General features: G+C 44.7%; 1 protein-coding gene across 2 annotated transcripts in view; it reads left to right on the forward strand.

Annotated features, from left to right (window-relative positions):
• The window catches only part of LOC126412154 (multidrug resistance protein homolog 49-like), a 454076-nt gene that overhangs the window by 97019 nt on the left and 343437 nt on the right, over positions 1-13620 (forward strand). For both annotated transcript variants that reach the window (XM_050081614.1, XM_050081613.1), the window contains exon 4: positions 4095-4288. In XM_050081614.1, coding sequence (XP_049937571.1) covers positions 4095-4288 — 194 coding nt within the window. The remainder of the gene's footprint in view (positions 1-4094; positions 4289-13620) is intronic.

Here is a 13620-nt window from a genome sequence, read left to right on the forward strand (position 1 = left end):
GATCATATGATGTCACTGCTCTAGAATTAGTGCTTCCTGATCCACACGAACACCCTTATGTCTGTGGTGTATTGCTCAAAACATTCAGAAACAATTTGTGAGTAATTAGGTGTGCATTGTTTTGATGAAAATACATGTAACCTGCAAGTACTATTGCTGAATGAAGAGGTGCGTGACTGTGAAAAGTCGATATCTGAATTGTTTCCTGGTGGCAAATAATGTCAAAAGTACCAGGGCTTTCATTTCATCTCTTGTAGACATCCCTCATATGCATTGTCTGCCTTAACGGTCCCTTATTAACAAGCAGAATGCATCATCTCCTTGTGGCTTTTGACACACTCATATGCAGCCATCAGTGTGTACCATCATGTGCTATAACCTTTTTCTGCACTGTAAGCATCCAGTGATGATGTTCCAGTGCCTTCACTAGTCTGTGTGCCCTGTGATGAGTAATGAAATATACATGGGTGGTGGTGGTGGTGGTGGTGGTGGTGGTGGTGGTGGTGGTGGTGGTGGTGGTGGTGGTGGTGGTGGTGGGGGGGCAGGTGGCAGGTGGGAGAGAGACAGTGGCTTCTGTATCTCATAGTAGGAAAGATGTGGTTTTGGATGGTATGGTTGCTTTTGGGGATTCCCAACCAGATCTGAACAGCTGAATGATTTGCTGATTGTGGTCTCTCCATTCAGTTTTGCTGTCCATGATAGTCAACTGTGACCTTTATTATCAATATTTTGCTTCCCATGGCAGTTGAGACTGATGTCAGCAGTTTTCTCTGAACGAAGATACTCATGGTACTTCTTCAGCACTGCGGCATGCAAAACAACCTGTGCCTGCACAACCTCAGCGATGGCATATCCTGTGTGCCAGGCACCAGTGATCTAAGTGCTTGACTACCATGTCACTGGCCAGAGCAAGGTCTTATGACACCACAATCACATGTCTCAACAATCTTTTTCATTTTTCTTCATTAATGGAACATTTCTCTTCAACACAATGGAGTCAAAGACATGGCTAACCTATAGTCCTTTTAAAATTATTGACAGTTAACATCTGTCATTTGCTGCTGTGGTGTTGCCACATGAGATGCTGGCTACTGCTCAGTATAGGTAACACACAAATAAGGCAAGTCACTTCACAAGTGCTGTAACTGTGTAATGTAGAGCAATGTTGGAAGTGGATTCTGCAAGGTAGTCGGAAATATGACTTGCTCTATTGACAGCTGATTTTAAGTGACCAATGGCTGAATAGTGGCAGATAACACACTTTGTAGCCCCGAATTTAAACTCATGTTGTAGGCTAACAACCTCATGATGCGTAATGTGTCTGAGAAAGCAGTGGTCAGCAACTTTCGGCAGAACTAAAATCATGATCACTTTGTTCATGGCATTTAAGGCTAACCTCTACAAACAAACTTCAGACAGAAAAAGTTCAGTTTCAGCACTAAAAGAAAACTGTAATTTCTTGCTGTCATTGGTTACCTGAAACTAACTTCTCACTGGCTGCACAACTTGCTGCATTAACAACGGATGAGCAGCCCTGGTTGGCACTTGTTTGCAGATTATAAACGACACAGGCAGATACCAGACAAAAAAAGAATGATAGGTAGAAAAATAAGAGCAAATAAAAAAGTCAATATGATGATGGAAATGACTTATCAAAGAATTAGAAATGAAAAAATTTCCTTTAAAACAATTAATTGAATAAAAATGATAATTGAACTCTTTTTGACTAGATTTAGAAGTAAAAAAATTCACAATATTTGAACCTACAACCTTAAACATAACAAGTTCACAAACTAACCATTGTGCAAAAGTACAAAGGAGCAGTGAGACTGTTATGTAAAGTAAATAATTTTATGTCTTGCAGAAGCCTTTTGAAGGCTCTTGGAATTCTTGCACTTATCCTAAAACATCTACACCATAGTGGTTTTTATTGTTGATAATGAAAACCTGTTCCAAATGAAATGTAATGTTACACAATCACAATGGAAGACATGGGACTGATTTTTATGTAAGCTTTACTTCCTTATCCAGGGTTCAGAATGCAGTTGCAGGAGTTGGACTAAAAGATCAAAACACTGTGAGAAATGCATGCTTGAACATAAATACACAGTGTGCAGGGTGTGCTGTTCTATTTGACCATGAACAGGACATGGTCAATGTCTTTAATATGTTACAAGTGCCAGTTGTGGTTAGAATAAAGATCTGTGTAGTTATGAGTGCATTACATCGGAAGTGAGTTCAAACATTAGCAAATTGTTGGTGATTGTATCATGGATGCTTCCGAAGCAAAGGGAGCCAAAGTGTTTTATGTTTCAAGAGGCACTGTGTCAAAGATTTATTCCACATACATAAAAAGCAGGAATACAGCATCCACTTAGTCACAGTGGGGACGAAAGTGCACATCGAGTGATCGTGACAGACGGTCATTGAGAAAGATTGTGATGAAAAATAAGAGGACAACAGCTGCAAAAGACACTGCAGAACTGAATTTCATGCCCATAAACCCTGTCAGCACCACACCAACATGAAGGGAGCTCTGTAAAGTGGGCATTGTGGGGTGAGGTGGAATTCCAGAACCACTCATCAGTGATGAAAATGGCCATAAGAGGAAAACATGGTGCTGAAACCATACAACATGGACTGTAGAGCAATGAAAGAAAAGTCATTCGCCTATGTGAGTCTTGTTGCTTTCTGTTTCCAACTTCTGGCTGGGTTTGTGTCCCAAGAATCATCTTTGATGATGATTTGGACAGTCACATTGTTATATTTCATTGGCCCTGTGGTTTCTCTGCAATACTGCATTACTGCCAAGGATTATGTGACGACTTTGGCTGATCAGGTGTACAATATTTGTACTCCAGTGGCGATGCTGTGTTCCAACCACAGCTTCTGTCGTCCATGACTGGTTTTGTGAGAACAAGGATGAAGTGTTGCTTCTCCCTCAGCCACCACAGGTGCAGGATCTTAATGGTACTGAGCCTTTGTGGTCTATTTTGGAGAGAAGGGTGCACGATCAATCTCCACCTTCATCATTATTGCTTGAACTTGCCACTATTTTACAGGAAGAACGGTATAAGATACCCTTGAAAATCATACAGCACCTGTATTTATACCTTCTGAGACAGCTTGAACAGGTTTGTAATCTAACAGTTGGCCTACACTATATTAATCATGTTAATGAGTTGAGTTTTTTGATGTTACCAAATTCTTGTCCAGCCCCTGTATGTATTCTGTCAGAAAGATATTGAACAAGCTCACGTCTCACATAAGGCATGTAGCTAGTTTTCCAAACTTGTTCAAAAGAAAATTAAATCATACCTCATTAGCCACTCTTGTAAAAATTATGTGAATATCTAGACTCAAGGATTGAAAAGTTCTATTAGGTACATAGCTAGTAGCAGGGCTTGTCATCAAGTTTTATAACCAGTAATAAGCACTGTACACAAGATACACTATTTAAAAATGTATAAATATTTTCTCTGCAAAATACTGTCGTAATTAAGTAAATAAAAAGTTTCTAATAGCAATAAAGAACAAGTATACAATTAAAGTAATGGGGCAGCAGCTTTTCTCAAGGTAACAGCTTCATTTCTAATTTATTCAATTAAGTTTAAATGGCATAAGCATGAACAGCATTAAGCAGTGTAGTGATAGTTCATTATTAATACAGTATACAGATTAAGTTTCTGTTATGTATTTCCCTCATCTTAATGTAGCTATAGCCTGACATGTTTCACATACTGGAACATTCTCTATTTTGATGGATTCTGCGGAACATGATAAGTGAATGAATGAATGAATGAATGAATGAACAGTTAACTGTAATTCATTAATTCATAAGTGTGTGTGAGTGTGTGTGTGTGTGTGTGTGTGTGTGTGTGTGTGTGTGTGTGTGTGTGTTAGTGTTATTCCTCTTTCAAAATTACAGTAGGTAAATGTGAAGAACACATTTTCTGCCTCATATTCTATTATTCTTCATTTACAATATGAGTATTTGAGATCTAAGTGTACAGTAAATCATTTAAGCCTTAGATGTTAATATTCTATTGTTTTGTGATGAATTTGATTGTGACTTCTTTTTTCTCTACTCACAGTTCCAATATGCAACATGCTGGGAGCAACTGTTGATGTTCCTCGGTGTTACACTTGGCATCATTACTGGACTTTGCATGCCTGCTGTCATTGTGTTGTATGGAGAATTCACAACAATCCTTGTTGATCGCAATACTGAGAACATTACATCATCACCCACTACAATTCTCCCTCTGGCTGGTGGCGGACGTATTTTGTAAGTTCAGCAATTTGCAAGTGACTGTTGTTTCGATATTTATTAACTTCAGTTGTTAATTTAGCTCTGTAGCTAGGTAACTGAATTGACTAAAAATGAAGTAAAAGTCACACTTTTCCATGTACAGTAATTCATATTATAGAGGTGTCACCCAAATATGTAAGTTGTTAGATATGGTCATTAAATTATAAATGAACTTGTTACGTACCAGCACTGCAAGAAGACACATTTTACAGTTGCTGAGAATGAAATATGTTACTAACAGACAACTGATGTCTGACAGCTGCCACTGAGAACTGTACTTCAGATTTGTTCATTGTCTTAGTAATTTTGAGTTTAAAAAGTCTCATGATTAATTTGACTGTATTCTAAGAGTTTTTTTAAATTTTTATGAATAATAGAATCCTTTGAATTTTCTATTTGCCTCGAATATGTGTTTTTAATTAGTTCAACCTCAGTTTGTAATTGTGGCTAATCATCTGAGTTAAATAGACATAGCTATGAAAATAATGGAAAAATTTGAATGGAATCATCATTATGGTCTTGAACAACATGTGGAGAACAAGTGAGAGAAGAAATATGCATGGAATTTCTGTTCTAAAAAAACATACATTGTACTTCTGACATAAGATCTTTTTGATGTTTGCCATACTTTAACTGATACAGCATAAACGCAATTTATGGAACACAGTACTTTATAGAGCCAATGTAAGATATAGTGAAGTACAGATTGGACATAGTACTGAACACACTGAATGGGCAGCAGTAGTACATTTTACAGAATAGGCTGAGGACTAGTTTGTGATTGCTTAATTAATATTGTTTGTTTGGCGCCTCACCAGAGCAGACCATGGGGCCGACCGAGGTGGCCTTTCTAAGCAGGCCAGTGAACTATACAGATGCACGATCTCTCAAATTGCACGCATCATGAGTGAAGGTACCTCCCTTCTAGGAGGTCAGAAAACCACATACGTACATAAAATGCTAGGCACAGAAAAATGTATGGTACAGAAAAAATGCACGGCACATAAAAATGCAGAGTACAAAAAAAAAAAAGAAAAAAAGAAAAAAAACCACAGTTTCTGAAATAGGACTAGTACCATGAAAATAAGCACTGACCTCACAAGATACTGAGATTACTAGTCACAGAATGCACCAGTGACAGTACTGACCTCCACTTCATGGCCTGACAATGGCAGCTGCTGCAGCATGTGGCACGCAGGTATTGGCAAGTGGGGGCAGAAGCGACGATGGGTGATTTGCACACTGTCCTCCCTCTCATGAGAGGCTGTACGACAGGACTGGGGACGTCATCTCTGTAGATACTGTAGTGACGTAACAAGACTGTTACGCCACACGGTAGTCGAAAGAAAGGCACGCGTACACACACGCCGACGGGCGTGAATTCTGGAACAGGATAACTATTGAATGGTAGCAAGAAAAGTACGTAGCTGCTTTATACTTAACTTTATTAGTTGATGACTACAACATTCTTCTTGAGACATTTATACTATAATTCTCAAACTATGTAAGGCTAATGGCGCCTTGCTAGGTCGTAGCCATGGACTTAACAGAAGGCTATTCTAACTGTCTCTCGGCAAATGAGAGGAAGGCTTCGTCCGTATTGTCGCTAGCAAAGTCGTTGTACAACTGGGGCGAGTGCTTGTTCGTATCCCGAGACCTGCCTTGTGGTGGTGCTAGGTCTGCGATCACACAGTGGCGACACGCGGGTCCGACATGTACTAAATGGACCGCGGCCGATTTAATCTACCACCTAGCAAGTGTGGTGTCTGGCGGTGACACCACATTCCTCCCCTGCAAATCGGCGAACGGTCGTGAGATAAGGCTTCCGCCCGCCGTGGGGAGGACCCCATGTTGACGTATGCGATGAGGTGGGGAGCCTAACAACAGGCGAGGCTGTGCCACCCGCACCCGGCCATTCGGTCCGAGGGGAGCTAGGAAACGCCTGAAAACCTAGTGCAGGGTGCACGTCAACATGCGGTGTATGCGCCCGTAAAGAAACAGGAAGGGCCAAAGGGTCGACCTCCATTGCGTCGGGGTAGCCGATGCGCGATGACGTCATGTGGTCCGGAGCGGGCAGGAGTTCCATGGCGGAGGACAGCTGGTCACGGGAAGCGATCAGCGGCGCGTGACCCTGGGAGGCGCTTGGCGGCTGCAGCGAAGCGTCGAATGCGGGCGGCGCCGGCCGGAGGACCGGCGGCTGCGGCGGCGGCGGCCGCTGCGGCGGCGCGACGCCATGGGGCAAAATGGAAGGCATCGTCGGTAATATCTGGGGATGAGGCGAGCCAGTAGATGGGTCCCCAGGGCGCTGACCGGACGGCACCGTCGCTGAAAGCAGACGGGGAGCGGCAGAACCCGTGCGACGACAGAGGCGCAGCTGATTGAGATGCCGACGCACCTCACCAGAGGCCCCCAAAACCAAATACATCGCGCGGCCGAGGCAGCGAAGAATGCGCCCTGTGAGCCAACGCCGTGAACCTCGATAGTTGCGATAGAATACAACGTCGCCTGGAGCAAAAGCAGGAGTCTGCCGCTGCACAGGAACCTGATGCGGCGGATGCAGCAAAGACATCAAGGTGCGATGAGGACGACCATGGAGCAACTCAGCCGGCGAGCGACCATCTCGGGGCTGAGAGCGATACGAAGACAAAAAGAGCAACAATGCGTCCTCCCGAGAATGCGACTCTTTCAATTTCAACATCTGTGACTTGAAAGTCCGGACCAATCGTTCAGCGGCACCGTTTGACTGAGGCGAAAACGGCGTGGATGTCAGATGTTGAATACCATTGGCCTGGCAGAATGACTGAAATTCTGCGGACATGAATTGTGGGCCATTGTCGGAAACAATAGTCTGCGGAAGACCTTCAATACAAAAGATAGCAGACAACGCTTGGATGGTGGCGGAGGACGTCGTGGAAGACATCCGGACAACAAAAGGAAAATTACTGAAGGCGTCGACCAGAACCAACCATCGAGCATTCCAGAATGGACCAGCAAAATCAATGTGCAAGCGTTGCCAAGGGGAAGTGGCTTTTGGCCATGCAAAGACTTTCCGCGGTGGTGCGGATTGTTGTTCGGCACACGCCATGCAAGAAGAACACATAGTCGTAATCGCAGCATCGATTCCGAACCAAGTACAGTGCAGACGAGCAAGTTGTTTCGTTCGCACTATACCCCAATGTCCTTGGTGAAGAAGCCGTAAAACAGAGGACTGTAACGAACGTGGGACCACGACGCGGGACTGATCATTATCAGAACGCAACAACAAAACACCACGTCGAACAAAAAGTCTCTCCTTGTGAGCAAAAAATCGGCGAACCAACGGATCCTCGATCCGAGACCTTGACAAAGGCCATTGCGTAGCAACAAAACGCAAAACAGTAGCAAGGACAGGGCCAGCAGCTGTGGCTGTAGCTACACGACGAAAATCAATCGGAAACGATTCGACCACTTCATCGGTTTCCGAATCAATGAACAGGCAAGCAAGTTCGGAAGAATCGAATGCTTTATCCTCAGCAACAGGCAAACGGGACAACGCATCAGCGTTGCCGTGCTTAGCAGTGGACCGATACAAGATATCGTAGCGGTACTGCGAGAGGAAAAGAGACCAGCGAATGAATTTCTGCGCTGTACGCGGAGGTACAGGCTTGTTCGGATGAAAAAGCGATGTCAAAGATTTGTGGTCTGTGATGATGGTAAAGTGACGACCATACAAGAAATCATGGAACTTAGTAACACCAAACACGAGAGCCAAAGCTTCTTTCTCTATCTGTGAATAATTTCTTTGCGCAGACGAGAGCAATTTGGACGCAAAGGCAATAGGGCGATCATGGGAGCCAACTTTGTGCGCAAGCACAGCACCGATCCCGAAATCCGATGCATCTACCATCAACAAAAGGGGCTTCTGGGGATCGAATGGCGTAAGGCAAGTATTAGAAAGCAACGCCGATTTCAACTGGCGAAAGGCGCGTTCGCATTCCGTCGTCCAGACGAACAGAACACCTTTACGGTGTAAGCGATGAAGCGGAGCTGAAATGGAAGAGGCATTGCGCACATTCACTCACACCTTGTGATTCTACATTGTTCAATGTTCTTGCGACCTCCTGACGCAATGCGTGAGGAACATTGCGCGCTCTGAAAAATTGCGGTTGCGCGTTGACCTTCAGTTCCAAATGTGCTTCATAGTTTTTAGCGCAACCTAAGCCCGGTGCAATAATGTCTGCAAATTCGTCACATAAGCGAGAAACACTGTCTGAAGGCATAGTCTGATTCACCGATAGGACCTGATTTACAATAGACATGTTAAACAACTGAAATAAATCTAAACCAAACAAGTTCACTGCAGAAGAAGAACGAAGAACATAAAATGACACAAGTTTTGTTTGTCCTTTATATGTGGCAAAAAGAGTGCACTGTCCTAACACAGGAATTTTCTGTCCTGAATATGTGGTTAGCTTAACATTTGCGGAACGCAACGGAGGTTTGCCCAGTTGTTTGTACGTGTCGTGATTGAGCAATGAAACTGCAGCTCCGGTATCGAGCTGGAATGGTATGACCTTGCCATTAAAGTCCAAATCTACAAAAAGTTTATTGTCCTGCTGACGACAAGAGCGACTGTCTCGTGCAATTTGAACAGACACCGGTACAGAATCACTTGCTAATTTACGTGATTTTCGGCGACGTCGACGCACTGTTTTTGTGGGACGAACACAGTCACTGTTAGAAAGAATGGCACTGGACGAAGCGGAATTAACGACATGAATGTCCATGGGCGAAGGTCCACGAGCCTGAGTGTCCTTGGTTCGATTCCGGCGTGAAGCAAAGGGCCTGGAATGATTGTGATTGTCTGATCTGAGCTTTTTCCGGCAAACACTTTGAACATGTCCTTGCCGATTGCAGAAAAAGCAAATAGCTTGGCGTCACGGGCAATGTTCACGCGAATGTCTAGTAGCACACCGCGGGCATGATTTCATTGCATTTGTGTGCTGGCGCGGCACACCTGGCTTAGCGCGCGGTGGCAGCTGCGTCGACGTGCGCGAGGCCCGGTTACCGGGCCGCGCAGCGCATCCAGCGGGCCGGTTAATGTTACACATGGCTGGCGAAGTTTCAAAAGATTCCTGAGCACAGTCAAGTGTGTCTTGTCTATCCAATATGTCTATCACTTGTTGAAGGGAGGGATTAACTAGTTTCAAAATTTGCTCCCGTATGCGAACATCAGAAACGTTCTGTGCAATTGCATCACGCACCATTGTATCTGAATAAGAAAGGCCACAGTCACATTCAAAGGCACAGTCCCTAGTAAGTCCTTGCAACGTTGCTACCCACTCCCTATTAGTTTGACCGGCCGTACGTTTTGTACGAAAAAACGTATACCTTTTTGCAACCACATTAACTGTTTCTTTGAAATAGGCATCTAATGCAGACAAAATTTCCTCGTAGGACAGAGTTGCTACGTCGCGCCGGGGAAACAATTTCACTATCACACGGTAGGTGGACACACCGACACAAGAAAGCAAAAACGGCTGCCGCTCATTACCTTGAATTCTGTAGGCGGTGAGGTGGAAGGCGAATTGACGGGACCACTCTTGCCAGGACTCGTGGGTTGCATCAAAGGGTCGGAATTGAGGTGCAACAGCATGTTGTGGCTGCGGTAGCGATGAAGCGGCGGCCGCCGCATCGGTTTGAATGGCACGTTGACCCTGGACGAGCTGTCCAAGGGCATCCAATAACGCCTGCGTCTGCTGATTCTGCAAGCGATAAAATTCGGACAGTACATCTGGAGAATGTGGCGAAGCCATGACACAAATAAATCAGAGCAATCAGAAAAGACCTTTCTACTCGTCGCCAATCTGTAGTGACGTAACAAGACTGTTACGCCACACGGTAGTCGAAAGAAAGGCACGCGTACACACACGCCGACGGGCGTGAATTCTGGAACAGGATAACTATTGAATGGTAGCAAGAAAAGTACGTAGCTGCTTTATACTTAACTTTATTAGTTGATGACTACAGCATTCTTCTTGAGACATTTATACTATAATTCTCAAACTATGTAAGGCTAATGGCGCCTTGCTAGGTCGTAGCCATGGACTTAACAGAAGGCTATTCTAACTGTCTCTCGGCAAATGAGAGGAAGGCTTCGTCCTTATTGTCGCTAGCAAAGTCGTCGTACAACTGGGGCGAGTGCTTGTTCGTATCCCGAGACCTGCCTTGTGGTGGTGCTAGGTCTGCGATTACACAGTGGCGACACGCGGGTCCGACATGTACTAAATGGACCGCGGCCGATTTAATCTACCACCTAGCAAGTGTGGTGTCTGGCGGTGACACCACAGATACATCCTCATCTTTGTCAGTAATTGGACCCAGAGGCATCAGCTGGAGCTTCAGAGACGCTGCCACACGAGACCCTGCAGTGAAGGCAGCGGCAGCTGCAGTGTCGAATACAGCAGGGGCCTGCACTGGCGATGGCAGTTGAGGAGTGGGGACGGAGGCAGGGACCCGAGACAGGGATCCGCCAGGCGGCGACACCCGCTCGGTGCAAACATGGACTGTCTGTGACGCAGGTATAGGCATTCGTGATGGCAGAGGCAGGGCAGGGGATGCGGTGAGCCCTCCGGAACAGACCCTGCCGTATGCGGCCGCAGCTGGTTGGAGTGGCGAGATGTCTGCCCGCCAGGAGCACAGATGGCACACAGGCACCTGATCTAGCAATGCTTAATGACAGCAGGAACCCATTTTGGCTTGTGGCCGCAACCTCGTGCCCAGACAGGCGCAATCGGCTGGAACCGTCAAGGAGCTGGTGATGCTGACAGACGTCGTGTTGGATGCACCAGGTGAAGGAGGGTCTGTAGTTGGCATGTAGCTACTCCGCCAGGCTCTAGTCCACCCCCCTCCCCCTCCTCCAGGAGTGAAATGGTTTGAACTCGAAATACAGTCAAAACTAGCTTCAGGGGACCTACCGGATACATACTTTGGCATCTGAGTTTTAAATGTCTGAACCACGTGTTTGGCCTCAACATTAGGCTGAGAATGAAAAGGGGTAGTTGTGAGATGGCAAATCCTACTAGTCTGCTAAAAGATGCAAATTCTCCAAAAACAAACTGGGGGCAATTATCGGCAAATGTGGTATTCTGAAGTCCCTCAATTGTAAAAATTGTAGACGGCTTAAATAGTGCCCGCCGCATACATACCACGTGGGAAAACTGGGAATAGGTGTTTACTACAATGAGCCAATACTGATTTAGGAGGGGCCCAGCAAAACTGACATGCAGATGCTCCCACGGGTGCTGCAGCATCGGCCAGGGGCAAAAAGATGCACACAGGGCCGCCTGTTGCTGAACACAGTGAGTGCAAGTGGAGATAAGCCATATAATGTCCCCATCTATGTCCAGCCAATACACTTGCTGATGGGCCAAAGCTTCGGTGCAAGAGGTCCCCCAATGATCGACATGCAGAAGCTGTAGTACATTATGGTGTAAGGAAGGAGGAATCATAACCTAGGTAACCACATGAAACACAGAAAGGCGGTACTGGAGGGAGAAGTAATTCTGCGAGGGATACAAGGCATGGCCCGGGAGTTTTTCTGGCCACACATGCTGCACAAAGGAGAAGGCCCAACAATGTATAGGCTTCCTGGCAATGGTTGGTGCTACCGTGGCACTAGTGACTGGGAAACCATCGACCACATTCTGGTTCTCAGTATCTAAATAAAATCAAAGCAACTAGTCCAGTCAAATTCCAGATCTGGTCCAATTGGAATATGACATAAGGAATTGGCGTTGGCTTGTTGCGCCATCGGCCGCTAATGGATCTGATAATGATAACTGGAGAGGAAAAGAGCCCACCATTGCAAACAATATGCTGCCTTATTTGGTACAGAAGCTGAAGGGCTAAAAAGAGCAACCAATGGCTTGTGATTCATGATTAAATGGATCTAAGAACCATACGAGAAGAGTGAAATTTCTTGAGGGTGAAAACTATTGCTAAAGCCTCATTTTCAATCTGAGAATATCGCTGTTGAGTGGGAGTTAGTCATAGAAGGATAAGCAATGGGTTGTTGAGACCCATCTGCATATTTGTGCACCAACTTCGCACCAATACCGTGCTGAGAGGCATCTGTAGGCAACACGAGATGCTCACCTGGTGGAAAAGTAGCCAGACATGGGGCATATTGAAGCTTGGTTTTAGACAAAGTGAACACTCAGTCACAACCTGGGGCCACAAAAAAGGCAAATTTTTATGCAAAATTGCGTCGGGCTGAGCAACAGTGGATGCGTTCGGTAAAAATTTATGGTTTTACACATTTATTACCTAAAACCACCTACAGTTCTTTAATGGAAGTCGACTGCAGCAAAGCCACAATTGCGTCAGCGTGGTGACACCACAATAGCTTGACCCCAGTGTGAGAAACCTGAAACCCTAGGTGTTCAATTCATGGCTGAAAATATTGAGATTTGGCAAGACTGCACTTGAGACCTGCAGACTGCAAAACAGAAAACAACGATCGGAGATTGCCAAGGTGGTCTTTGGTGAAAGAACCTGAAGCAAGGATATCATTGATGTAATTTTGCTTTAACAATAACACATGTTTTGAGAGGGGTCCACCTTTAGCAAAACACAATTTTGTTTTTTGTACCAGATGTGTCTCACTGCAGTTGCAACATCATCAGTGGTTTTTTTATTATTATTATGGCTGTTAAACATAAGGAATGTTCTTTTACTGTTTAAATACACATAAATATTAGTTTCTAAATTGTAATTACAAGTTTTTGAAGGACACATAAAATTGTGTATTCGTACCTTCTTAACACATGGTGTGGTTTTCCTGCTGCATTACATTTTTACAGTGACTATTTTCCTTTACAGTTTGTCACCTGCAACTATATACAACTTAATGTAGGCAAAATATTTACGCAAAAATTATTATTTCTGAACCGTTATGGCTATGCCTGAGCTTAATAATTCAAATGGCTCTGAGCATTATGTGACTTAAATTCTCAGGTCATCAGTCGCCTAGAACTTAGAACTAATTAAACCTAACTAACCTAAGGACATCACACACATCCATGCCCGAGGCAGGATTCGAACCTGCGACCGTAGCGGTCGCTCGGTTCCAGACTGAAGCGCCTAGAACTGCACGGCCATTAAGGCCGGCGATTAATAATTCATGTGAAAGGTATATATATAGGGAAACATTCCACGTGGGAAAAAATATATATAAAAACAAAGATGATGTGACTTACCGAATGAAAGTGCTGGCAGGTCGATAGGAACACAAACACACACAAACATACACACAAAATTCTAGCTTT

The sequence above is a fragment of the Schistocerca serialis genome, chromosome 7, assembly GCF_023864345.2.
Source record: "Schistocerca serialis cubense isolate TAMUIC-IGC-003099 chromosome 7, iqSchSeri2.2, whole genome shotgun sequence".
NCBI lineage: Eukaryota > Metazoa > Arthropoda > Insecta > Orthoptera > Acrididae > Schistocerca > Schistocerca serialis.